The sequence below is a fragment of the Charadrius vociferus genome, unplaced genomic scaffold, assembly GCF_000708025.1.
Source record: "Charadrius vociferus isolate BGI_N301 unplaced genomic scaffold, ASM70802v2 scaffold192, whole genome shotgun sequence".
NCBI classification, from domain to species: Eukaryota; Metazoa; Chordata; class Aves; order Charadriiformes; family Charadriidae; genus Charadrius; species Charadrius vociferus.
Genome location: NW_009647437.1, coordinates 3,850,360 through 3,875,617, shown reverse-complemented (window position 1 = coordinate 3,875,617; position 25,258 = coordinate 3,850,360). Strand labels below are relative to the sequence as shown.

Below are 25,258 nucleotides of genomic sequence, written 5' to 3'. Positions count from 1 at the left end.
TAAGGACAACAGCATGGGTTTTTAGGTTCCATGGAGTTGTAAAATGTTTTGAGTATGGTCTCGGCACTAGTGTTTTGTGATTGTATGATTAACAGGCACTGAAATAATAGTTTTATTTATTTTGAAGCATAGAGAACCCTTCAGCCATACTGTATTTATATAGCCTTTTGGAAAATTACTATACTATAGGAAAAATAATCTTGGAATATACATTGGCTTTAATGCTGATATATTGGCTTACTAAAGGGACTTGGAATTTTGGATTTGAGGCATGTTTACGCTGGGCAAGTAGAAGCAATTGTAAGTCATAGTAACAGAAAATCAAATATCACAATGTTACTTTTTAGTCTGGATTCTCTCCCTTGTACTGAATAGTTCTGTGGTTTCAGTAGGTCATGAAAACTTTTTAAACCAAAATGTCTGCATCGTTGGTTACTCGCTGTGGATAAGGAGTGATATGCCACTAACATTCAGGGGAAGAGAGGGTGCGATAGAAGGTAATGAAGAGCTATGAGCATGTGAGAGAGGTAATAGATCGGTTTGGCCAGCTGCAATTGTGACATGCCTGACCTCACTGTGGCCACACATCACACCTGAGTGGTCACAGAGGGTACTGTCCTCAGCTGCTGGCCCTGTCCCACAGCAGGATTCAGGAATCACTACATGGGATATGCAGGGGACCTGAACCCCAAATTGTAAAAGTTTACCACCTATGATGTTAAACTAATAATGCCAATTTTAATTTACTGTCATACTTGAGCACTGCATATGATGCTGTTCTGGTAGCTGCTGTGGGTTCTCTTCACTTCATGTTGCTGTAGAACTGAAAACACTGAGAGGAAAAAGAGTTTGGACTTGCTTGAACCTTCACATTGCACCTACTATCACAGCTTGCCTGAGGTTCACCCATTAAAGTGGAGCTTGCAGAGGTGAATACAGTTTATTTAGGTGAATACAGTTTATCTCACTACTACAAGCAGAGTCTTGGAGCCACCTCGTGATGTAAGGTTCTGTAATAGTTTTTTACTAATCAAATATGGAGATATAACACAAAAATATGCGGTTATTTTGATCCTTCTTTTATTCTAAGTAGCCTTTTGTATTATCTATGTAGTTGCTGGTGCAGCTCCTAGTGAGCTGAGTTGTAGCTATGTGTACTCTGTCATCGACTCTCTTAAAGCAGGAACACAGAAAGTTAAAAGCATGCAACTAGCAGCAGCAATATGAAAAGTATATATTAAATGAACTACTTGGCATCACATAAGAACATGGCAAAAACACAGATAAAATTCTTTCCCTCAGAGTAGCATTGGGCTACCTAAGTCACAGGCCAAGCTTTTACGTTGTGCTGTGTTCTGAGTTATTCATAACATGCCCCATTATCTATGAAGCAAAGCTCAGTCAAAAAATGTATTTTAAGGTGCTATTTCCTTAAACGCATAACCTCAAGAGTTGCCTCCTCTGTACGTAGAAATTGGTGAGCTTATTGTAAAGAGTCATACATGACTTTTTAACTGCAGTAGATATGAAAAAAGGGGTTGAGTTATAGTGGCATAGGAAGTACCCAGTCTAGTAAACATCAACTTTGGTGAATTCTTCATTGCTGTATTACAGTTTAAGCACTCCAGTAATTATTTTCTCTTACTTAATATAGGTGCATTTCCTGTTGTAATTTTATGCATTTTTCTCTAGGATTGGTTTTATGCATACTGCGTTGGATATTTTAACTGGCAGACCTCTACTTTTTTCTGCTTACTGTACTTAACATATGCTCCTGACATTTGTGAAAGGAAGGTAGGAGTGCAGACAGGAGAAACCCACACTGTGCTCTACTGAGTTGTGTGATCAGTGAGTTCATGATTTGGAGAGATACCGTAGAGCATACCTACCCCAGACTGGCAGTTGGCAGTTGGTCATGAGCCCTTCAGCCTCTGCAAATTAATCTTTACAGCATACTTGCTTTCAGCTAGAGCCAAGATAAGTTTACAGAATATTAACAATTAAAGCTGTTGTGTTGAATGTCTTGAGATGGTGACATCACTGAGCCAGCAGTGTGGCTTTGTAAGATTTATTCGTCTAATGCTTTTCTCCAGTTGTGCATTCGTAATTGTTGAAGAAATCAAAAGTAGTTTAACTTTCTCTGAACAGAATTGTTTGTAAGGCTTACCACACTGGTTTTATTTTGCTGTGTAGATTTTATACAAGTGGTAACGCATAATAGGTACAGACTTCTTCTAATGCCTGCTACTTCACAGAACTGCTTTATGCAAAAGCTTGGAATTATTCTTTCATATCTTCATAAGGAGGAAAGAAAGATTGGGAGGTAGAGAAGTAATGCTAGATACTTTTTTTTTCTTGAATGGTGGGTGTGCTTTTATGAGCTCACATGCAGATGACCACCTCCTGACCTACATGAACTCTGAAGTATGTTTGCTAGTAAAATAATACAACCCAAATTTCTTTGGGTAGTCAACCATCAGTAATTAATTGTATATCTTGTGACATTGGCAAGATGAGAACTCGGTGCCAAGCTGTGATGAAGTCTTATATTTTTAGTTAATTTTAGTCTCTCCATTTAAATGTGTAATACTGCATTTCTCTTGGCCAGAATTTGGATAGTTGGAATGGTTCCAATTGAACTGCGTATTCTTCTTTCTAAGAGTTGGGGGTGGTGAGGAGAAGAGGGAGTAAGTGCTACTAAGTTTTAAAAGCTCCAGTATTTTGAAAATCCTGATCTTAGCAGTTTGCATTTGACTTCAACTTAATATGCACAACACAGCAATCTAAATGTGGTACTTTTTTAATAAACAAGATCACTTTTCTAACTCAGAGTTTTGAGGCAACTCTCAATAGTGTTTGAATTGCCATTTGAGATATGAAGCAATAATGTGTTTCATGTTTCATTGCTTGCAGAGGAGGAAGAAGCTGTGCCTCAGGAATTTGACTTCATCCCCCAAAACATCTGATGCTTATATGCATGTGAATTTTTGTAAAAATTATATGGATATATACATGAAATATATTTAATGTAGCTATCAAATTTTATATTAAAAATTTGTATCTCATGTGCAATATTTTATTTATAAGCACATACATAAAAGTGTAAACAATGTTTTCATTTATTATATTTCAGGGGATATAATTTTCAATGCTCACTATCCTGACCTGCCACCAGATTTTATCTTTGGAGAGGATGCTGAATTTTTGCCAGATCCTTCTGCCTTGCATGTAAGTACTTTGCTGTTTAAGAACCTTATACCATACAAAGAAGCTTGGCTTTTTTTAGAATAGCTTCAGCAATAGGAATTTGCTAACAATGCAGAATAAAAAAAAAAGCCACCTTTTATCTCACTGTTATGTGAGTATAAACACTTTGTCTTCTAACTAGATTTAAGGTTGAATCCGTAAATATGAGGGGTTTTTTTAAATATTTTACTCAAGAAAAGATGACGTTTGCAGTAACTACTCAGAGTATCTTTAAAAAGATGTCTATTTAATATCTGACCATCTTGAAAGATCTGTCTCAGCAAAAAGGATTGATCAATTGTGTCTTTAAAAAGCTTTTAGTTCTAGAAGAAGTAGCATAATTTTGCATAGTGGTGTCGATTTTTGTTTTTTCCTGAGCAAGAATAGAACCAGGTTGTATGTTGTTGGAACTGCTACATCAAAGAAAGCTATCTTATCATATGTGTTGGTGTTACCATAAAGACAAAGAAATACCCCTGTAAAAGGCAGAATGGTCAAAAATTAACTTAATGAGAAAATATTTTTACGTAGTCTTCTTACTACGGAAGAAGAAACACCATAACCTGAGACCAAGCATTTTGTTCACTATCCAAAATTAGCCTCAAGTAGTAAAGCCTTGTGTGAAGAAGCTAACAATAGTTATACTTTTAAAATACTTCTCCCTCACAGAAGTTCCTAGTAGTTAGGAAAGCCATATTAAGGCATTCTGAAACTCAGAGCATTTTGCTCTTTTACTCTTCCCCTCTTTTGGGGCTCCATTCTTCTGCCTTTGCAGACCTGCAGCCTTGTTTCTGTGTCAACAGTATTGTTTGTCAATAGGATTTGGGCATATTTTTTTTTTCCAGTAAGTGTGCAGTGCCTGTGGTTATGGTGCAGAGTTTAGTGGCTGTATCAAAAAAGTTTGCCTTTGCCAGGTAGCTCTACTGTAATTCCTGCTCAGTCACCCACACAGTAGGTGATGATCTCATTTCTTTTTTTTCCCTCAAATTTTTCAGCTCTTATTGGAAATCTGACCCAAAAAGAAATTGACATTTTAAATATATTTTATTTTATAAGCTGCCTGTTAGGGTATATGGAAATCACTGGCAAAAACAGACACCTCGGAAATGTCTTTTAGTTGAACTTCTGGTGTAGAGCCTTGCTGAGGGAGAGGATCTTTGCATAGTCCTCTCCTGCAGCCTCTCTTGTGCTTTGTCAGCACGTCTCCAGGGCAGCTGGGTGATTTCATCTGGTATGGGAGCTCTCCAAAGTCAGTCAGAAGCTGTTTCGCTGTACTGTTCAGTTTTGGGGAACATGAGGCAGTGGCCACAGAATTGAACATGTCCTTCGCGTGTGATGTGACAGATGTGTTATTTTTTGGTTTCAGCTTTATTCACCTCATAGTAAGTCATATTGAGAAACTACACAATCTTAAAATAATTGGTTTTAATAATTATTTTTAGCATATCTAACAGAATTTTTAAAAGGTGAATGTCTTATTTCTTTTCTTCCCCTAACCACTTTCCTGTTAAGGTCACAAACTCCTTTGGGAAGGAGTCATGGTGCTGCTGAACAGCTATTTTGTTAGGCTTGTTTATAGAAAAGGTTTTACTTCATATGACAGTTCTAAAACTGTTTTCACAATCTTTTGTTTACCAGCTCTCCTATTTTCCCTTTTTTCTGTTTTGTTATTTCACAATCTTCCAACCTTCTGAGAAGTATTCACACTAGCAAACACTTTCTTCAGTTGATGTTAAAGGAAGAGGAGCATTTTTTAATGTGCTGGAAAGCTGAAATTAATAACTAATAGCAAATGAGATATTAAAGATAATTTGGGACATCTTGCGGTTCAGATGGAGTGTGATAAGATGCCATATTTCTCATGTGAAAAGAAGTCACTAGCACTGGTGATCCACAGGGGAACCTGCAAGGATAAAAACATCCTTAGTTTTCTTTCTTACATTGTTCATTAATGATACTTCTTTTGGGAGCGTTGCTTTTCTTCTACCTAAGTGCAGAACAAACTTCCTGTACTCTTTGTTGGAAAGCGGCTTGAAGAGCCGTTTGCTCCTTGATGCATAATGAGATACTAACCAGCCTATTTTAAAATTAATTGAAAACAAACCAAAAAAGAAATCTTGCGAGCCAACAGCTTTCCTTTGGTCATTATGCCTTGCTATGTAAATGTAACCTTTTTTCATGAGGTCCTTGGTCATTCTCCTGCAGTCCATCCTGATGTTATGAGAGCGTGTTATCTCCACCTTGCAGCTATGGTCTACGTGGTGTATTTTTGCTTTTGCATTTGCCTTTTAATATTCAACATAGAATGCAAGAGTTTTTCATCAGAATGTTACATTAACAGTAACTTGCTTATTATGCTAAAGATTTGAATAACTCCCTTTTTTCCACAGATCTTAGAGCTGTTTAATGAAGATAATTTTAATTGAATTCTAAGATATTAGCAGAATTTTAATGTGTTAACATATCTTTCTACTGACTGTAAGGAAAAATAGATTAGCACGTTGAGCGTAATTTAATGCTCTTAATCTTAAGCAATCGTCAAATAGTTTTGATGCAACCGTTCCTGGCAATCAAAACAGAATCTACCATGCATAAAAGCATGTAGATGGTTTTAAATGAGGAGCACAGTCTCTTAAGTAAGTAACACGCGCTGTGGGAATTCTGACATTGGGCCCTCCTGCACTGCTCTCATCTTCCTGAGTGTCTTGTTTTCCGAGCAGAAGTCATCACATGCTGTTACACGGCTTGAGTCAGGCCTTATGCTTAGCTTGAGATGAGAACCAGGTCCTCCAGATTCCTCAAGCTCGTGTGGCTCTAATAGAGGCTGTCAGTAGACCTCCCTGAAGACATTTGAATGGCTGTGCTGCAGATCGCTTCACTCGCTCCTTCAGCTTCCATGGCCGTGGGCAGACCTTCAAGTTAGGTTTTCATCTAAGCGCAGTAACAGGTGTTCAGTTAAGCAGCTGTTAGCCAGACAGCTAAAACAAGATTCCAGAAATACTGCATTTGAAAAACTAGATGCTGTAGGTGAAGACTTCGTACTTTTTTTTTTTTTTTTTTCCCAAAGAAGTCCTCAATGGTTGGGCCTGTCTTTCAGTAGTGGGGTGATATGTTGAGCACTCTTGCTTTATTAAACTGGTATTGCAATTGCAGAAGCAAGTCAAAACTGCTCATTGAAACTCAGCTTTGCTTCTACGTCTTGCGCGAAGTCACTTCGGTTTGAAACTCAGGTTGAATCTCAAGTTCAGCACTGCAAAATATATGCTTCATTACATGCCTTACCAGAAGTAGTTACTCTACTGGTTGCAGGGTCTGGTTGTGTGTCTACTCGTCTTCTAGAATGATGTAGAGATCGAGGAGCAACTCAACAAAGGGGCAACTGTTCCTTTAATTTTGGTTTGTCATACAGTTTTAATTGCAGTCAGAGGGCTAGATTTTTTAGCTTGGTGACGCTATTCATGCTCAAAGCATTATTAGAAATAAACATGCTTATTTTTTATTTTCATTAAAAATTTTCTCACCTATCGTATGCGTTTGATGCTTGTGTGTATAGTATGCATAAATAAAATCAGCTTCTCAGAATGTAAATAGAAAAGTTCTTCCCTGCTCTAGTGTTTATTCATTTTGGATGACAAGTATTAGAAATGTATTTTAAAAACAACCTATGATTCACTCTGTTCTGATTAAAAATTCAGTTGGCACGAAGCAAGATTAGTGATTGTGTACGGATGAGATTAATTTGGAGCTCATTACAATGACGCCAGTTTGAGTAACAAGAATTGTTTGTTATGTTAGCCTAGTTGATTGTTAATGTGAGCCAGTTAATAACTGAAGTGCTTATGCAAAATGTTAACCCTCTTTTTCCAATAATTTTGAAGTATATTCTGTTTGGCAAAGAGCAGGCAATAGCAGTACATGCAAGCTAACTGTCAGTTTAAGGATTTGGGTTTTTTAGCATCCTACTTCAGGTCTCCAGCTAGTCTTCCCAGAATTATTCAGCCCACCCATTGCTATCGAAAAGGCTCCGTTAGCCTTAGTGGGGATGGAGGCAAGCGGACATTAGCATTCCCTGAAACCCAGTGAGTGTTGAATGTGTCCTTGTGGGCTAGTATATATGGGAATACTTAATGCTGCGTTCATGTGGGAGGAGGGCATTGCCATCACAGAACTTTAGAGAATGGGCCACTGCGGTTTTCATGCCACTGTATAGCATTGGGAAGATTGTTTCCCCTTGTCTAATTGTTAATACTGAGTGCAGATTTCAGTCATTGTGGAGCTGATTCAGCTAATTGTGCTGCTCAAGTGTATTGGCTGTCATGCTCTATATCCCATGTACAGCAATGTTTATTTTAAATGCTTATATTTGTAGTTGCTAGACTCCATATTTATCATTTGGCTATATGATGCTTGTCAGGAAGGCTGTATTGCTTTCTGTGGCTGTGTTCAAAATCTTAATCATTATTATCATCGACTTGTTGAGTTAGCTTTTAATGGATAGTGAAGACATTCTTTAAATACCTCCCTCTTCCGTAATTGTTCTTCATTTACTATCAGGGGTGTGAGGCAGATGTTTAACAGCATCAATTGTTCTGTGTTCACAATAGCTGCAAAAAAGCCCAAACACCCCTCATGGGCGGCCAATGCCATTCGAACTATTTTGTTCTACAAAGTCTGGTTGTTGTATTGTTGGCAAAGATGCAGGTGTTATGTGTTACAGTATGAGAGCTCCTCCATAAGGGCAATGAACGTGATGGTTTTCAGAGTATGACTTTAAACTTTAAAGTCGCAATGGTGGGTTTTCTTTGTCTGGGAAATGTGTGGGCAAGTTCAGACTATTTTAGCATTACTGTCTCTTCTGTTTGCTGTATTTGGGATGGCAGCAGAAGATTTCATTCTTGGACCCCTAACCTACCACTGTTGTACTGAAAGCTTTAAATTTCTTTTGTTTCAGTTGAACTTGGGGAATTCAAGTGAAACAGAATGCAGGATTGCATCCTCATTTTAATTGATTTTTTTGTCTTATTTTTAACGTCTTTATATTCATATTTTTCATGTTCACTTTTCGGTCATGTCTTGACTTTATATGTCCTGATGTGTTTTGATTACTTATAATCCAGTGCTATTGAGTGTTTAATTTTCTAAAACAAATGTGAATTCTGAAAACTATTTATTCCTGTCTTTCTGGATTGATCCTACCCATTTGTATATATGGTGGATGTATGTATGTGTGCACAGGTATACACATATATATGATAACCTGTATGTAAGTTTAGGTTCTTTATATGCATATGGTCACTGAGGCCTTGCTGAGTTTTGCTTGGCGTGGATAGGCAGTGGTGACAAAGTCACATTTTATACCATCAAAAGAGTTAGTTTAATTCAGGAACTTTCCCAGCAGAAGGACCTTTTCACTGGTATTGTTGGCATTTACGGTATACATTTTTGTCCATGTTTTCAAACGATAGAGCTATGCCAGTACAATGTTCCTCTTTAGGCCAGACCTGAAAGAATCTAATTTTGAATGTATTTTGCTCTGGTTTTGGTGTCTGAGCTCTGCACAGTGTCCCCAGTGAATCCTCATTTGTTTCCTTGACCCAGCTAGCAAAGGGTAGCAGAAACCAGGCACAGGTTTTCTGCCTTTTATTTTTGCTGTGCTTGCACTCGGTTTAAAATGTGAAATCCCCAAAAGAGGATTCTGGTTGGGAATCTTCTCCTAGGGTAGCCTGGCCAGCTTGACTACAGCCCATGTGAGGAGGCCAGCATTCAGGAGGTCCTCCTGGGAAGTCATACGGTGCCGAGAGCATTAGGATTGTCTGTGTAGCCAGGTGGTAAAGATGGTGGCTGTACAAATAGTTCAGCAGAAAGAATTCAAGAGAGCTGACAGAAAACAAGTTTTTCCTATCATCTTTCCATCTCCTCTTCCTTCAGGGCCTTTCTACATTGGGAAATTACTCTTTTTTCGCCTTGTTTTAGTCTTCTGAATTTCTCTTCTAGCTTTTCCCTTTTGTTGGTCCTCTTTGTCCAGAATTGTTAATATTTAGAGGGCTGAGAGGGAGTTAGCTACCTTGTATTACTTTGTAATTTTATATTAATGTAAAATCATTGTATATATTTACCTCTCTTTCCAAAATTTCAACATTTCCTAGCATAGTTTATAAAACTTGGCTTTCTATCTCAAAGTGTAAGCAGGCAAGAATATTCTGAGGTCAGAAGTTCTGCTTTAGTTAATCACAGTGTTTTGGCTGGACTTTTCACCTAGCAAATGCAGAAATTGAAAAAACTTCTTCAGTTTGATAATATTTATTTAATTTTGAGAGAATAAAATGTCTGATAAGCCAGGTAGTTTTGCCTTTCTTGCTTAAATCTTGCTGGAATAGAATGCAAAATTATTTCCGTTAGTTGTCTGAAGTGCTCAGTGGGGAAATATTTCCTTTCATTTTTTGGCACAAGCTCCTCTGATAATGCTATTTCTCCCTAGAATATGGAAAATCTAGAATATTAGCTCTTAAAATATAGTGTTTCAGTCCAGAAAATACTAGGTTTAGGAGAATGTTAGGAATGTGGATGGATCATTTGACTGAAGGATGGCAAAGTAGGAGAAAATGTTTTTCTGCCATACTAATGTGCATGTGATAAGAGACTTAATCATTGTGTACTAGCAAAACAGGGGAAAAGACATTTCATGGCTTTCCATTCATATTATTGTATTAAAAAATATAATAATAATTTTCAATTGTCACATGAGTTTGACTGTGTTTTTCATGGTCAAACAGTTAGATGGGCCAGAAGGTTGGACCAGAATATGTAAAGGCTGTTTAGGCTTACCTTTCTTTCAAGCTATGTCTGTCTAGCTTATACGTGAGCCCAGAGTACTAGCGTCCTGAGTTTCTGGATCTTTTATTGAATTTATGTTGAATTAATCTTGATTTCTCAATGAACTCACTCATTTCTTAGGTGGGCAACAGTTGCTGCTGGGCTTAAGACTGCTGTCTCTACTAGAACCAAACTGCATGTCTGAATGAGTATTCTTTCTTCTGCTTCTCTACTGTAAAATCAAGTAGCATATCCTGAAGTTCTGGTAAGTGGAGAAGGAGCACTTATATAGCTAATATTAGTCTTAGCTGAGAGCTGCAGTATGAACACTAGTGAAATCACCACTCGTCTCTTAATTACCAGAGTCCTTGCATGGCAGGAGGAAAGCTGCGCCTTTGCCTCATCTTTTCTGTCAGATTTCAGAGACTTTCACCGCTTCTCATTTAAGGAGCTACACCTGGCAACTCTTCCACTACCTGCTTCAAAGACATCTTCATCTAGTACTATCCCCTCTGTGATCAGGGTGTGTTACTGTTATTCCTTTTCTTTAGGAACTCTTAAAGGGATTTCTAGACTTTGTGAGAAGGATAGTTTTAGAAAGCACCTGGAGGAGACAGTGGAACTTGCTCAGATTTTCTCAGTAGATTACACTGCCCTTAACAATGTGAATGCCCCTCTCTGTCAGCAGTGCTTTTTTGTGGCTAGGTGGGTTGATCTAGTAATGCCCTAGTCTCCTTCACTGTCTCTTCCTGGTATATTCAGTAGGCATCAGTTTTTCCTCCAAGAAGCACAACTTTCTCTGTTATCACTAATGGTTGCCTGAAGAAGCAACAGGATTGAGCAAATGAAGGACTCTTCAGGTGGATGGTGTTGTATTGGAGGGAAGATACATGCTGTGGCATTACTAGACACTGATGGCTAAATGTGTTCATATCTTTATCTGTGTATATAATGTAGCTGCTTTGCAGGAAATAAAGACCTTGCTAGTGGTAAGGGTGGTATAATGAATTCCAGCATCTTATTGACTTCCAAATCATCGTTAGTTGAAACCAAAAATATAAAGTTGGATATCCCAAGCTGGACATACAGAGTCATAGAATGGTCTAGGTCGGAAGGGACCTTAAAGATCATCTAGTTCCAACCCCCCTGCCATGGGCAGGGACACCTCCCACTAGACCGGGTTGCTCAAAGCCCCATCCAGCCTGGCCTTGAATACCTCTAGGGATGGGGCATCTATGAAATGAAAGCAGAATGTTTTTTATTTGGAAGTCTGGGAGTGTAGTAACATTGTTGGTATTGATAATTCTTTAATATATTACTATCTTTTGCTTCAGTTAATTAAAATATAATCATACTTTACTCGAGCAATGTTTTATTAAAATTTGGAAAAATAATAATTACTAGAGAAACTGGCATAAAATTAAAGGATTCTGGCCCTGATGTGCAATGGTACTGGCACAATATACTCTGCTTCCTTACAAGAACTCTAGAACAGTAAGAAATGGTTTGGCTTGAAGGCAACAGCTTGTTAGCTTTCTAGAAACACATTTACAAGGTTTTCTTTTTTTTCTTTTTCCTAAAAAAAAAAAAAAAAGAGAGAGAAAAGATCAAATCTATCACAGTCTTCCTGAATTGAGAATACATTTGAATTCAATGTGTTATGCCCACTGAATTCAAGTTGTTGAGCCATGATAATTCATTTTTCCATAGAGAAAGTTGGTCATTGCTTATGAATATGCAAGCAGAGCAGACTTTTAAATTAACTGATTACAGAAGGTCAGTTAGAAATAATCATTCTGTCTGATAACGCAGTTTCATATTTGATTAAATTCTAGACTATGAATTCCGTTATAATTTATAATTGTACTTTTTTCCAATGGGATTAGTTTAAGTTTGAGACCCTGCAGGTTCTTTCCTTCAGAAGATATCGTTGGGGCAAAGAAATATCTTTGCACTTAGTGTAATTTTCAAAAGATCTATTCATTTCCCGGAAGGGAGGAGGGCTCAAGCTTTATTTTCTTTTCTTTCTACTGGTCTAAGTTTCAGCCTGTGTTCTTTTCAAAACCTCTGTTTGTTTCACTCATTCTTTACATGCTTTTATGTCTGTGTTTCCTTGCTATCTCCCATCTCAGATCCTCGGGCATATCTGCTCTTTTTTAAAGATAATTACAGAAATATAGTTCAAATTTAGTCAACATCTTCTTCATCCTGTCTTTTGTTTGCAGTATTAGTGTTCATACAGTTTTACATGAATTTTGCCATATACCTGTCGTCCCAGAGATGCAGCTTTTACTTGCATAAAGGAGCCAAATGAGTGTTCTTTTCTTATACTGCTTTTTTGAGAAGAGATAACTAATGCGCATTAATTTGTCTGGTGTGGTAGAGAAATAGTTCTGATTTCCAAAGTCTTATAATTTATACAATGGTATTTTGTAAATGTTTTCTTTGGGGACTGTATTTTCAAGGCCCTGTAAACTCTCTTGTAGTACAAATGTGAAAATAAAGATGGAAATACTGCTTGGCCAGTGAGATCCACCGTGTGATACACTGACTCTAAATGATGGGATTTTGGCAGGGGAAAAACTGGTTAGAAGAAAGCAATTCTGCATGTGCCACCCAACAATAAACGCTCAAGAGATGTTAGTGGACGCTGTCCAAAACATTAGATGTGAAGGTTCTGCCTCTTTGCTGTAGCTAAAATTACTTGTTTTGACAGGAAAGGAAAAACCCCAAGAACTGATAAGAGTGAAAGACTTACTGTTTAAAAAGGGACTCTTGAAGTAAAGCATTAACATTGAGACAGGGGTCTGTTCTCTGGTCCACTGAGGGTCTGAGGAGTTGGGGCCTGGTCATGCTACTGTCAGTGTATGATGAGTAAGTCTTTAGGTAAAAGATGCATGTGTGTATGTCTTATGTTGAAATTAATCTTGTCTTCATGCTTTTTTGTTTTCCTTTTTCCATGTCTAGTTAAATATGTACGCCTCTGGTAACAGACTCCCAAGGGGAAAAAGTGCTGCATACTCACGTGGATTAACTAATGAATAGTGCATTGGCTTCCCTATCCCAGGATTTATATGTGCTGAGGGAATTAAGAAATTCCTTCTCAGAACAGGTAAAGGTACCATCTGCTTTCTGAGAGAGGTGTGCTGGGAGGTCTGGAAAGGAACAAAACTTGCTCTAATCACTTAGCAAAGTAGGACAAGAAATACTTATGCATGCCAAGTCTTTAGGAGATTAATTAGACAGTATTGTACTCTCTCTCTTTTGATAGTAGGCAGTTGTAGCTTGTAAGGGTCTGATTATCTTGTAAGAGAGCTCTGTGGGAGAAACAGGCAGGCTTTTTCAGGAAGAGTGTGGAACTTAAAAAAATGCTCTTCTGGGCTCAGCTTCAGTTTCTGCACCTCCAGAACACCCTTAACGTACAAAGATCAGTTGTCTCTTAAATGCTTCTACATCGGGGCGTAGAAGTGATTTGTAGTAACCTTTGGAATTTGAGTTTGCTTCTTTTTCGGGTGAATAGTACTTGAGAGGCAGTGGTGCATTTATTCTAGGTGAATGCAGGAAAGTGTTCTCTGTGCGTCAGATTTGCTGGGTCGCCTGAGTCGCCTTGGGTATGATGAGACTGTTAATCAAAAATCACACTGTGTGGCCAGCAAAAGAAAAGAGGGAAAATAATTTTCTACAAAACGTAAGGTCCTTTTCTGAAAGCAGAATTCATTTCTTAGCATGTTGTTTTCTTGCTCTGTATTTTCATGCTAATTCAAGGCCTTCAGGTATTTGAGATTTCAGCTAAGCTTTGATAAGCTATTGTAATTTCTGCATCCAGTTTTAAGACACTCTCACTAAAATATAAAATAAATGCTGTCTATCCCAAGCTTTGCTTTATGCAAACTTTTTATCTGTTACACGCAATAGCTAGTAGAGTACATGAGGTCTGTAATTTCTTTGATTGTATTTGGCACAACAAAAGCGCTCCTGAGTTGAACTGTTTTTATGAAATGTTAAGTTTTGATGTTTGCTTGTGCCCAAAAATGATCATTTCAAGCAGATCACTCCAGAAAGTTGTTCCAGTGGTGCTTTGGGGAAGGGGGATATGAAGAACCTGTGAAAATAAGATGACAAGTAGATGGCATGTAGGTTTACAGTGATTGATTTGAAACTGCAGCCTGTAGGATGTTTAAGTGCTGGCTGCTAAGAAACTGAAGCCTTTGAAGTTGTTATAACACTCCAGCCCTGCAAATACTGTGAAAAATATCTGTTGATAGAAAGATGTGAGCATATGGCAGATAATTATCCTGTGCCTTTTTCTGTGAGCAATTTCCCCGTGGTGGCCCATGAAGATGATAGCAAAGCAGGGACTGAAACCAGATATCCCAGTTTCTAGACTAATACTGTAACCACTGGACCTATATCTCATCTGTATTTGTATGGAGCATAAGTGCTGATATCATGGTGTGATCTTTTTAGTTTCAGGTAAAAACTTAGATTGGTACTGATTTTAAGCCACTGTAGGATGCAAGTTTTGTGCGTGTGGTGTGCAGAGATATAAACAAAATGCAAATCTGTACTTACGTTATTCTTTATGATAATTCTGGATGAAAGATGCTATAGAAATGCATTACCACTGTTATGAGCTTGGGTGGTTTTGTTTACTGACATTTTCTTGTGAAAGTTAATTTCTTGCTTAGAAATATAAAAGTACGCTAACTTAAAATAAGATCTTGCTGTTGTTTCCTGTAGTATAGCCAGGAAAAACAGTTACAATCTGTCTTCTTTAAAATCACATTCCTGGAAGATATTCTGGCAACCTGGATATTTAAACACATTTCAAAGAAAAACAACTTCAGATCAATTAGAAATTGTTATCCTATTTTCTTTCTGATAGTGTAGAATTATCATTTGCTGCAGACATTGCCTGGAGTTGTGAAATAAGCAATAACCCGTGAAGGAGGCTATGAATTAGCTGCTCATGGAACACGAGGTGCATTATGTTCTGAAAAAAGGGGGAATAGGTAATCACGGACACCGAGCATTTTGCATAGGTTCTTGATTAACTTTTTGGAAGGATAAAGAAAAGACTGCAAAGCACAAAATGTTCCAGAACAAAACTTAAATGTGGTTTCTTTGCCAAAAGTTGAATAGTATGGCTACTTCAGAATGCTAAATTCTGCATGTCTTTGCTAGTAAGGCTGAGAAGCTACTTTGGGGCAGGGGGGTTCACTTGCCTCACCTCTAAGAAGATCTCATTAAAACTGATGCTGTCTGGCTGCAAATTTTCTTTATCTCTTTTTGAAATCCAGTTGGTGTCATTGCTATTCATTTCAATGAGTTACTGTTGAAATGGCTTAAATTGCACTCTGTGGGTGGCCTTATAATATCTTTACTCTGCCTCTTTATACACACTTAAAGTGAATTCATTTTCTCAACACTTTAGTCGTGTCTGATGGTCCAAAAAACTTTCTGTATCAAACTGCTCACTTAGTACGCAGCCAACTCCTGTCAGGAGACAGGACCAAGAGCCAGGGAATTCGAAGACTGACTTTGCATCCCAACAAAATCTGTAGGGTTATACTTCTTAGTGAAAATTGTGCTCTTCGGTGAGCTTGTTTAAATTAATATCTGGCAGGTCTTTGGAACAGATCTCCTGAGTAACTTTGGATTTCTCCAATGTAGACACAGTTTAATGGACGCCTATAGTCTACTACTCTCTGTATAATAACTGAATATTATGTTTCTATTTACATAGAAGACTATATAAAACTATATACAAACTATAAAACTGTATAAAACTATATGCACAGTCCACATCATGAGGTGGAGGGCAAAATTAGTGGATGTACATGCTATTGCTTAATTACTCTAAGGTCTAGATAGCTATTTTCTCAAAGACCTTTTCCTGATACTTAGTCCAATAAAGAGGAACAGTTAACAATTGCCAGGGAAGCTTCTGCCACAAAAGAGTATTCAACTTCCTTATGTTGAATTACTTACAGATAGGTAAGTAGTTATTGGCCATCTTCTGTATGACAGTAGCTACAACTGTGGGCAACAAAGCTTCTGGAGTCTAGTCTTTATCATATGGAAGTTCTCGTTCCATTACTTTTGCTGTAGACCATTTTGAATTCATTCCTGCAGACTGTTTTGAATTCCTTCCCTAATTGGAAAAATGGGGATTAACCAGTTGTCACAGATGACATTAGTAGGCTTTTGTGTCCACAAGAAAATATGTAGTTGTCTTCTGATGCTAGTAAACCTGCTACTAAAATAAACTGTTCAAGATGAGCTAACAATTTACTGGTTTAGAAAATGAAAGTTACACAAGTTGCTGTGTGGCCAAGCCAAAAGTCAATTAAAAGGTTCAAATTAAGGTCCGAAGTGTGGAGTTGCTCCTAGTTTTAGTGGAGATTATGGAGAGACATGCGAGCAGTGTCTAGACAGAAGGGAACTGTTTAGTCGAGCCTCCCTCTGTGTGCTCAGAAATGGCAGGTAAGTTTTTCCATGATATGCTGAAAAAATAACATTAAAAATGTTCGTAACCAGTCTGAGATGGGCACGTAAGCCTTCATACGAGATGAGCATGAATGCAGAACTAGTTGCAGATGCACACTTCAAGTTGATTCATACTTGTATATTTTGTACAATGGGCCACTTTTAGTCTAGCTAACTAACTTTTGAGTAACTTAGTTTGCGCAACGGAGTTCAGTTAAAGATGTCTGTTGGCAAACAAGACAAGGAATTGCATCCAAGTCTGGATTTCTCTATTTTAAATGCATCAGTGATTGTTCTGTAAAATTTGATTAACTCTCTGGAAAGTCTGCAGAAATCTCATTGAAATTAGAAAAGATTTATTGAGTGAAATATGTAAGCTAGTCTGTCAGTACCCCAGTCGGTGGGCTCATTTTTTAATATAAAATTCATTTTAATTGCAATTTTACAGTAATTTCAGGTTAAAAAAAACCCTCTCTTTTCAACATGCATGTGATTTTGGTAAAATGATGTGAATGAAGGTCCTAGTGAGCAGAGCAGAAGGAAATTTTGATAGAAGTTACAGAAAGCAACAAGTCTTTGCTGTATACATATTTGCTGGTTAATTCTGTCATTGGATTTTTCATACCTGCCAGGCTTGAAAGTCTGGATGTAGAAAATGAGATTATGTGTGTTTTCATATTTCCAGGGTTTTTCTGAAGCTGTAACAACTAAAACTCATAATTTTGAAGTTGCATTCAGAGCATAATTCTTATGAAAGATCTGAGTTTTGTAGCAAAACTTGGAGCAATGGAACACAGAAACACTGGAAGCTTGCTTTATTCTTCTAATGTTTTAAATATTTAAAAATACTATTTCGTAAAAGGCTGTATTGTCTACGGTTGGAATACAGCCTTTAGGCAAACAATCAGAAAATGAAACTCACAGGCTGCTACTCCTTTTTGCACCAAAGCCTCTAGTTTAAGATTTTGCTTATTAAAACAACTTCCAAATTCTAATAGTGTATACAATACTGTATTGCTAAATAAAATTTCATTTGGAAGGTCCTTTATCTCTAAAGAAGGAGGTCAGTTCACTGTTGCAGGGACACTGCTGTCATTGACTAAAGTGATGAAACCTTGCGTGTTCTTGGAAGACTCATTTTAATGCTGAAATTGTAGCGATTAAGGCATTCTACAAGGGATCAAGTTGATAAGTATCAAATTCTGCTTTAGTTAGGTTTCAACAATGTATGTTACAGGTAATTGCTTACTTTGTCTTTGATTTAAAAAATAGAAGGAAGATTAAAGAAGGTACCATTTGAAACCGAGAGAACAATGTAGCACGTATTTTGGCATACTGTTGAAATTGGATCATGATAAAATGTTTTAAAGTATTTTCATATGAATGAACCTAGTGCTTAGGGCAAGTAAGCAACACTTAAAGGTATGTAAAAAGAGATTTTGTACGTAAATATGTCCTTGTATTCAGAAGTGTTTGTGTTAAAATTTGTAAATTTAGATCTGAAAAGAACATCACTTCTGCAAAGTTAACGAAACGGCTAGAAATGTAATGGCCAATTGCCAAATAACAAGCACTACAATAATATTATTCTAAAGTTAAAAATTAATGATTATTTAAATCAGAACTTGTGTTGCAGAAAATTTGTGTAACCATTGTATATTTACTTTTTAATCAGTGAGAATCCATTGTAATTGCTGTATGTACTAGGTGGGTAGTTGAATTTTTCTCCAGGTGATTTGTTTTTATAACCAATTCATACTTTGAACGTTAGGTAGTAAATGAAAGGTATTTAATAAGGATCCTACAGTCAAACCATTCATTTTCATTCCTGTAGCTTTAAGGCAATAAAGCATAAACACTGTTTTGATGCAGTGTTCTCGAATTCTTTGAAAAGAGCAATACTCGAGCTCCATGCTGGACAAACGACAATGGATTTCCTCTTGCTCTTTTTTTGTTCTGTAGTGTAATGTTATTTAAAAAACAAAAGGCTCGGTTGCATTTAGGTCAGTTATTAAAATATTGTTGGTCATTTCCTTTGACAGAACATTTCTATTGTGTTATACCAGTGTCATTAGGAGGAAAGGTTATTCCCACTTGTCTGGCTGATACCAATACACACTGGCATATTACATCCTCTGGCTTTCTGGAAATGCTTTATTTGAGCAGCAGCTTGGGAACAGGAAATTTAAGGTTATACACAGTCTGGTTTCAGACTGCATGATACAAAATGTGTTTCCTAGAAGATGCTGTCTACCTGACAAACGTTCTCTCATATTTTGTAGAATCAGATAAGCTTAAATGGGTTCAAGTTGGGAATAAATTTTTACCAGCTGTAGATGGCAGACAAGGCAGAACAAGGCTTTCAGTCACTCTGTAGTATGCGTTTGAGGAACTTATATGAACCGTGTTAGTATCTCACTTGTTCACCAGTTACTCTGGAATATATTTTTCTTTTTAAGATACAGCAATGATAATATTCCTATTTAATAGGTGTTCTTCCTGTCTATGAGGAAAAAAAGCAGAGTACTTCTACTTCAAGTCACGGTCAAATGTGGAGTCAGTGACACTGTGGTAGCTTCTAAAGGCAGAAGTTCAAGGATAGTATCTTAGCCATGCCGGGTAGTCCCCTCTACCGGAATCACAGTGAGCAGGAGAATAGGAGTACAGTTTAATCCTGTAGCTGTTCGTTGAACTGTTCATTCATCCATGTAAAACAAAGCAAATTGTGATCAGCAGTTATGGCTTGTTGTGTTTCTTCAGCTGAGTCTGTCAGTCTTGGGTGAATCTGTAAATTATGTAAGCATCGGGTCTTTTTCAAATCTGTTCTATAGAGGTAAGTGTTCCCTTAAGTGCTCCATCCACACTCTAAGATTACAAGTTTTTCTTTTTTCATCAAAGCAAGAACAACGTCTGTGTTTCTGAAGAATGAAAGTACCCACCTTCCAAAACTCTTATTTCCACCTCCCATCTTCTTTTTTATGCGTGACAGAAATGCATGATTTTTATCCTAATCACAGGAATGAGTGATGCATAGACAGTTAATGCAGCACTGCCAGCCATAGTCATTCAAAAATCATGAATCATGTTGCTGAAAGTCATGACAGTGGTCTCAACCCCATGTTTACGAGCTAGAAAAAGGATTGTATTTCTAAATTGTATTTCTTGTATTTTTGTCTTTTTTTGTTTCGATATGTAGGTAGTGCATACACAGATTTCTTTGCTTTCTGGTAGCTATTAACTTAAATGAGAAGGGGTGGAGGGGGTGGGTAGAATGTAGGTGAGGTTCTCTTAAAACTGATCCCCTCCGGGACTGGGGACTTCAGGAAAAACAACATGTGGTAAGATTTGAAATAAAATTGCCTTAGTAAACATTATAAGGTTTTTTTCTTCAAAAAAAAGCAAGATTTTCAGGTAAGGACTACATAGTTCATGTCGCTTTCACTGACAAATTAGGCTTGTATGTTTTAAGTGGTGATGCTGAAAATGAGAAATTAATTTTGATAGCATCTAAATATAGAGGGAAAAAAATATGAAGTTGTGGGAGGCCTGAAGTATTAAGCTATCACACACATATACCGAAGTCTGCATAAAACCGTTCCAAAGGGATATATCATGAACTACAGTCATCAGAGATAATAAAAATTATAAGCCTTTTTAACGGAAATAGCCACATAGTTAGAGATTAGGCTACAAGTTGATTTCATTGTAGAGCTGAAGGTATGGTGCCTGGTGAATAATTGATTAAGCTTTCTATCTGCCCTTCCAGAGTATCAGAAGATGAAATTTCTACACAACTCCTTAATTTCTTTTCAGGTCAGAACTACGGAGTCTTACCTTGATAAGATCCTCTCTTTTAGTCGAGCTTTTTTTAAACACCTTCATAGAAACAAAAAATAGCTGGGGTTGGAAAGAGCCTTTAGAGATCATCTATCTAGTCCAGCCCCCGGCCCAGGCAGGGTCAGATAGAGCAGGCTGTCCAGGACCTTGTCCAGTCAGGTTTTGAGTATCTCCAGGGATGGAGACTCGACAACCTCTCTGTGCCACCTGTTCACTTGTATTTATTAGTTTTGGTGTTACACAAAATATGAAAAGCTTGTATATTTTAGGGGATTTTTTTTTTATCCAGCTTCATTCATTTACTTAACCTAAATAAAGAAATGTAATTTTTTTATGTGTTTGAATACAAGGCAGTCTTAAGATAGCTACTTCAGAGCACAGAAATGTTTTCTGTCCTTTCATTGTAGAAAATGATGCATACCAAAGCAGTTTTCCCACTGGAAAAAAAAAAAAAAAAAGGGCTAATACTTTTTTTTGTCCTTGCTGAAGAATGTAAATTGCACAATATGTTAATGAAATATCTGCAACTTCCAGGACAAAAGTAAACACTTTTGAGTTCAGATACTGATAAGTAATTTTATTTGAAGCTGCTGTATTGTATCTGCATTTAGTTGTAAAATACAGACATCTTTGCCAGTTTTGAGGATCTTAATGTGAACTGTACAATCCATTCAATTCAAAATCCTGTTGCAGCTAGTTTGTTGTGATATGTCTATGTAATATACAGAAATACAGAATAATTTTGCATATACTCAAAGCGGACCAAAAGTTGCATGACTATGTTAACATGGCCTGAGCTTGTATCAAGACCGGTTGAGGACCTAAGTACAAAGCATATGGGTTTTTGCATCAAAACTGTCTCATGTCCTGTCAGCATGGAGCACAGGGTGACTTCTCATCTACCCTTAATGTGGATCCATTCTAGGTCAACCAGATGTAGGCGTGCGACACTGATCATGTTAGGTATGGTTTGTAACACAGAAAATCTCCTGAGTAAAACTTACTGTGCATGGAGGACTGGTCTAAGCCAATGTTAGGGTAGTTAAACTGAGAGATAACATTGCTACTGACACAGTTATCTTCATTGTATTAACATTTTTATTTCCGTTAACTGTGTTTTTTCATGTACAGTCAACTTGTAATTAAAACTTCTGCCAGGCACATTGAAGACTTGTGTATGGATGGCATTTGTGCTAAGGGGATGAGTCAAGGTAACTCTAGTGAAGAGGCAGTCAAGGTGGAGTAAAGCACAAGGTTGAGGCAACAGAAGAGAACCCATTTGCTCCGTCACTGTCAATACTATATCCACTATTTGAATAATGAAGCAGACTGGTTTCCGTAGTTGGTGTTAATTTGTCATATTCACTTGGCTGACTGCTTTTTGAGTCAGATACTGTGTGGGGTTGTACTTACCTGATCACAATGTGTTTCATATCCGTTTTAATTTTTTGAATTAAAACTTTTCAAGTTCTCATATGTAACAGTATAATTTTAGGGACGAATAGAACGGTAATTTGGGCCTATCTATGCCTGGTAGTAGCCCTGTTACCAGTTTTCTGGTAGGTCTCTATATGGACTCTTAATTTACATTAAGGCTTGCTCTTGCTGCTTGACCTGGTTTTCTTCCAAAGCATGATACAACCTTTGCATTTAATATTACGGTTTAGCTTTGTGACAAAGCTTCCCCATGCGTATGTGCCTCTGGTATCGGTTTGAAAGGGGGAGTGCTTGTCTTTCTATTCCTGTAAACAATTTTGATCTCTGTTCTTTTCTAATTCAACAGAATTTGGCTTCTTGGAATCCTTCAAACCCTGAATGCCTCCTGCTTGTTGTGAAAGAGCTTGTGCAGCAGTATCACCAATTTCAGTGCAGCCGATTACGTGAGAGCTCTCGTCTCATGTTTGAGTATCAGACTTTACTTGAAGAGCCCCAGTATGGAGAAAACATGGAAATCTATGCTGGCAAAAAAAACAATTGGGTAAGCTATAAAGAATGTTTCTGCTAAAATGCTTTTACTGATCCTTTCATTTTAATAAGTACAGCTCGTGCCTTGGAAAACTTAAATTGTTTCTGTGGACCTCCATGCTTTATGTTTCTAATGGAGAAAACTTCTATTTGACTTCAGCTCGCTCTCTATATTCCCTGTTTTCTACATTGCTGACGTTCCACTACCTTGGTTGAACCAGATTTCCCGGTGAGCAACTGTTTTTCAACCTAGTGTTAGTTCACCTGATTTATAGATGAAAACTTTGAAAACTGTTGAGAAGTCTGTGCAGTACTGACAGGGCACAGTATAATGTTATGTGGAAGTGTGAGCTATCTCTGAAGGTTTGAGAGTGTTGGTATAACAGTGTTGGTATGACACCTTGCCCAGGCAAGTCAGCCTGCTTAGGGGTAGGACGTATTATGGTGTGATTCAACATCACGATTGAGTTGATTTTATTGGTAGCTGCAGCTGCCTGTATCTCTTTGGCGCTTGTCTATGCTGAGATGAGTTGTTTCAGGAACCTAAACTGGAGAGGAAAAAAACCCACCCAACTCATTTTCTGCAGAAGGACAGGAGGAGGTGAGATGGGCTGGAGCAGTGGCTTTATAGGGCCATGTCTTCATATGACAGTCAGACGTTAAACAGGCTTATCTCTTTCGTGAAGTTGTATCCTTTGCCTGGGAAATATGCCATGCTGTGTAGAAACACTGTATGTATGCCATCTCAGCCTTCTAAAATGAGGCTGTTGGCAATGTAGACATTTTGGTTAGTGTGTGATTCGATATTTTTTTTTTTTTTTTAAACTGATCTCTGCCACAGAGTAAGCTTTGCAAAAAACCAGTCATTTCCGCTGGTAATGTATTTATCATGGGAAGTTTGGAGTAAGATATATCAAGAAATATGTAATTGTGTTTATGCTGAATGTGTCTCCCTCTTACTTTCAGCAATAGCATACTCTTAAGATAAACTGGCCTTCAGAAGCGGTATCTTCTGAAATAGATGCAGTCTGTAAGTTGATGAAATTTCAGCATTCCAGTTATCAGGGCCTAGAACTCAGCTTTATGTCGCTTTAATCATCCTTAAATTATAGGTGAAACAAGGTGGTTTGGTTTACAACTCACAGGACTTGTATTCACCTGTTTTTCTTTTCTTAGACAAGTCATCTAGGCTTTTTTATTTTAACCCAGGTAAAATTGTCTTTATCAGAGAATTTCAGATCTCTTTTTTAGGTTTATAGATCAGAATATTTCATAAAAATTAATTTGTTCTTAAATATTTTTCTCTATAGCTCACATCACAAACATCTTGCTACATCTGTAAATATCATCAGACTGGTTTATTGAAATGCAGAAAGATTTCTGAATTGTACTGAGATTTTATCATAATTTTTGGCAGCTGCCAAATTTCTACTCAAGATTGTAGAAAACTAGGATTTTTACACTTTTTTTTGTGGGAAAGCCATATCTACTAAAGCCTTTTAAATCTTTCTGCGGTCTTTGGTGACTGAATAAAGAACTTTTTTTGCATTTGAAATGCTGTCTTAGTTTAAAATACTCCAATAAAATAAATCTGAAATACATTTTAAGGCAAATGCTTTTAATCATTGCAGAGCTATTTAAGGTTTCTGTAGCGTGTTCTTTGTTTTCAAAGTTTACATTCTCTATCAAGAAGACTCTTGATAGTTTTGTCTGGAGAGTTTATGAACCTGATATCTACCTTACAGAGGCTTGTTTGTGAGCATCCTAAAACTCAAAACTATGAAATTAACTTGTGTAGTTCTCCTTTCTGTCCTTTATAACTGTCTTATTAGTCTTGATCAGTGTGATAGCAATGTTCATCTGAAAAGCGAGAAGTAGGCTGCATATTATTTCCTCTGCCTAGAAGTCATTGAAATTCATATTGTCACTGTCTCTCAGGAATTGATAGTAGCTCAGCAGACTTCTGAAATAATCATCTATGAATGAACCTTGCATGGTGTTATGAGAGCAATCATCTTAAGTGCATGAGTTTGAAATTTGAAGAAGAGGCCTGAATTCAGTGCTGTGTCCCAAAATGGAACAGATATTTGCTTTTATACCTTTGTTCCAGTATCTCCAATTTCCTGAAGTGATCTCCGAGGCTTATGACAAACAGACAAATGGTTGTCTAGCTTAGCAGCTTCATGTTAGCAGAGTACCAGCTGATACAGTTGCCCATTAACTATTTAATCTGTCAGTGCTCTGGCCAGAAATTCATCTGACTCAACCTGATGCCGGTGATCAGTTGGTTGGGGTTGTGTAGGCAAGCACCATGGACAGGGACTGCTCCCTGCCCGTCCAGAACACTTTTGGAAGTAATACATTGCAAAAAAATATTGATTGAATCACATAAAAGATCTAGACTGCAAGTTCTGATGTTTTGATCAGAGGCCATTCATCTGTTCAGTGGTCACCCCAGTTCATCAGACTTGGTATCTTACCAGAAATCATAGAACCATAGAATTGTTTAGGTTGGAAAGGACCTTGAAGATCATCAAGTTCTAACCCCCCTGCCATAGACAGGGACACCTCCCACTAGACCAGGTTGCCCAAGGCCATGTCCGACCTGGCCTTGAACACCTCCAGGGATGGGGCCTCAACAACCTCTCTGGGCAACATGTTGCTGAGCCTCACCACCCTCAAAGTGAAAAACTTCTTCCTAATGTTTAATCTAAACCTGCCCTCCTCCAGTTTAAAGCCATTCCCCCTCGTCCTATCACTACATGCCGTGGTAAAAAGTCCTTCCCCAGCTCTCCTGTAGGCCCCCTTTATGTACTGGAAGGCCGCAATAAGATCTCCCCGGAGCCTTCTCTTCTCCAGGCTGAACAGCCCCAACTCTTTCAGCCTCTCCTCATAGGAGAGGTGCTCC

The 25,258-nt window shown here is 37.6% G+C and overlaps 1 protein-coding gene across 1 annotated transcript in view; it reads left to right on the top strand.

Moving 5' to 3' along the window:
* BRE (brain and reproductive organ-expressed (TNFRSF1A modulator)) overlaps positions 1-25,258 on the top strand; it is a 174,410-nt gene that overhangs the window by 27,916 nt on the left and 121,236 nt on the right. The window contains exons 3-4 of the mRNA XM_009880653.1: positions 3,134-3,228; positions 22,169-22,363. Coding sequence (XP_009878955.1) covers positions 3,134-3,228; positions 22,169-22,363 — 290 coding nt within the window. The remainder of the gene's footprint in view (positions 1-3,133; positions 3,229-22,168; positions 22,364-25,258) is intronic.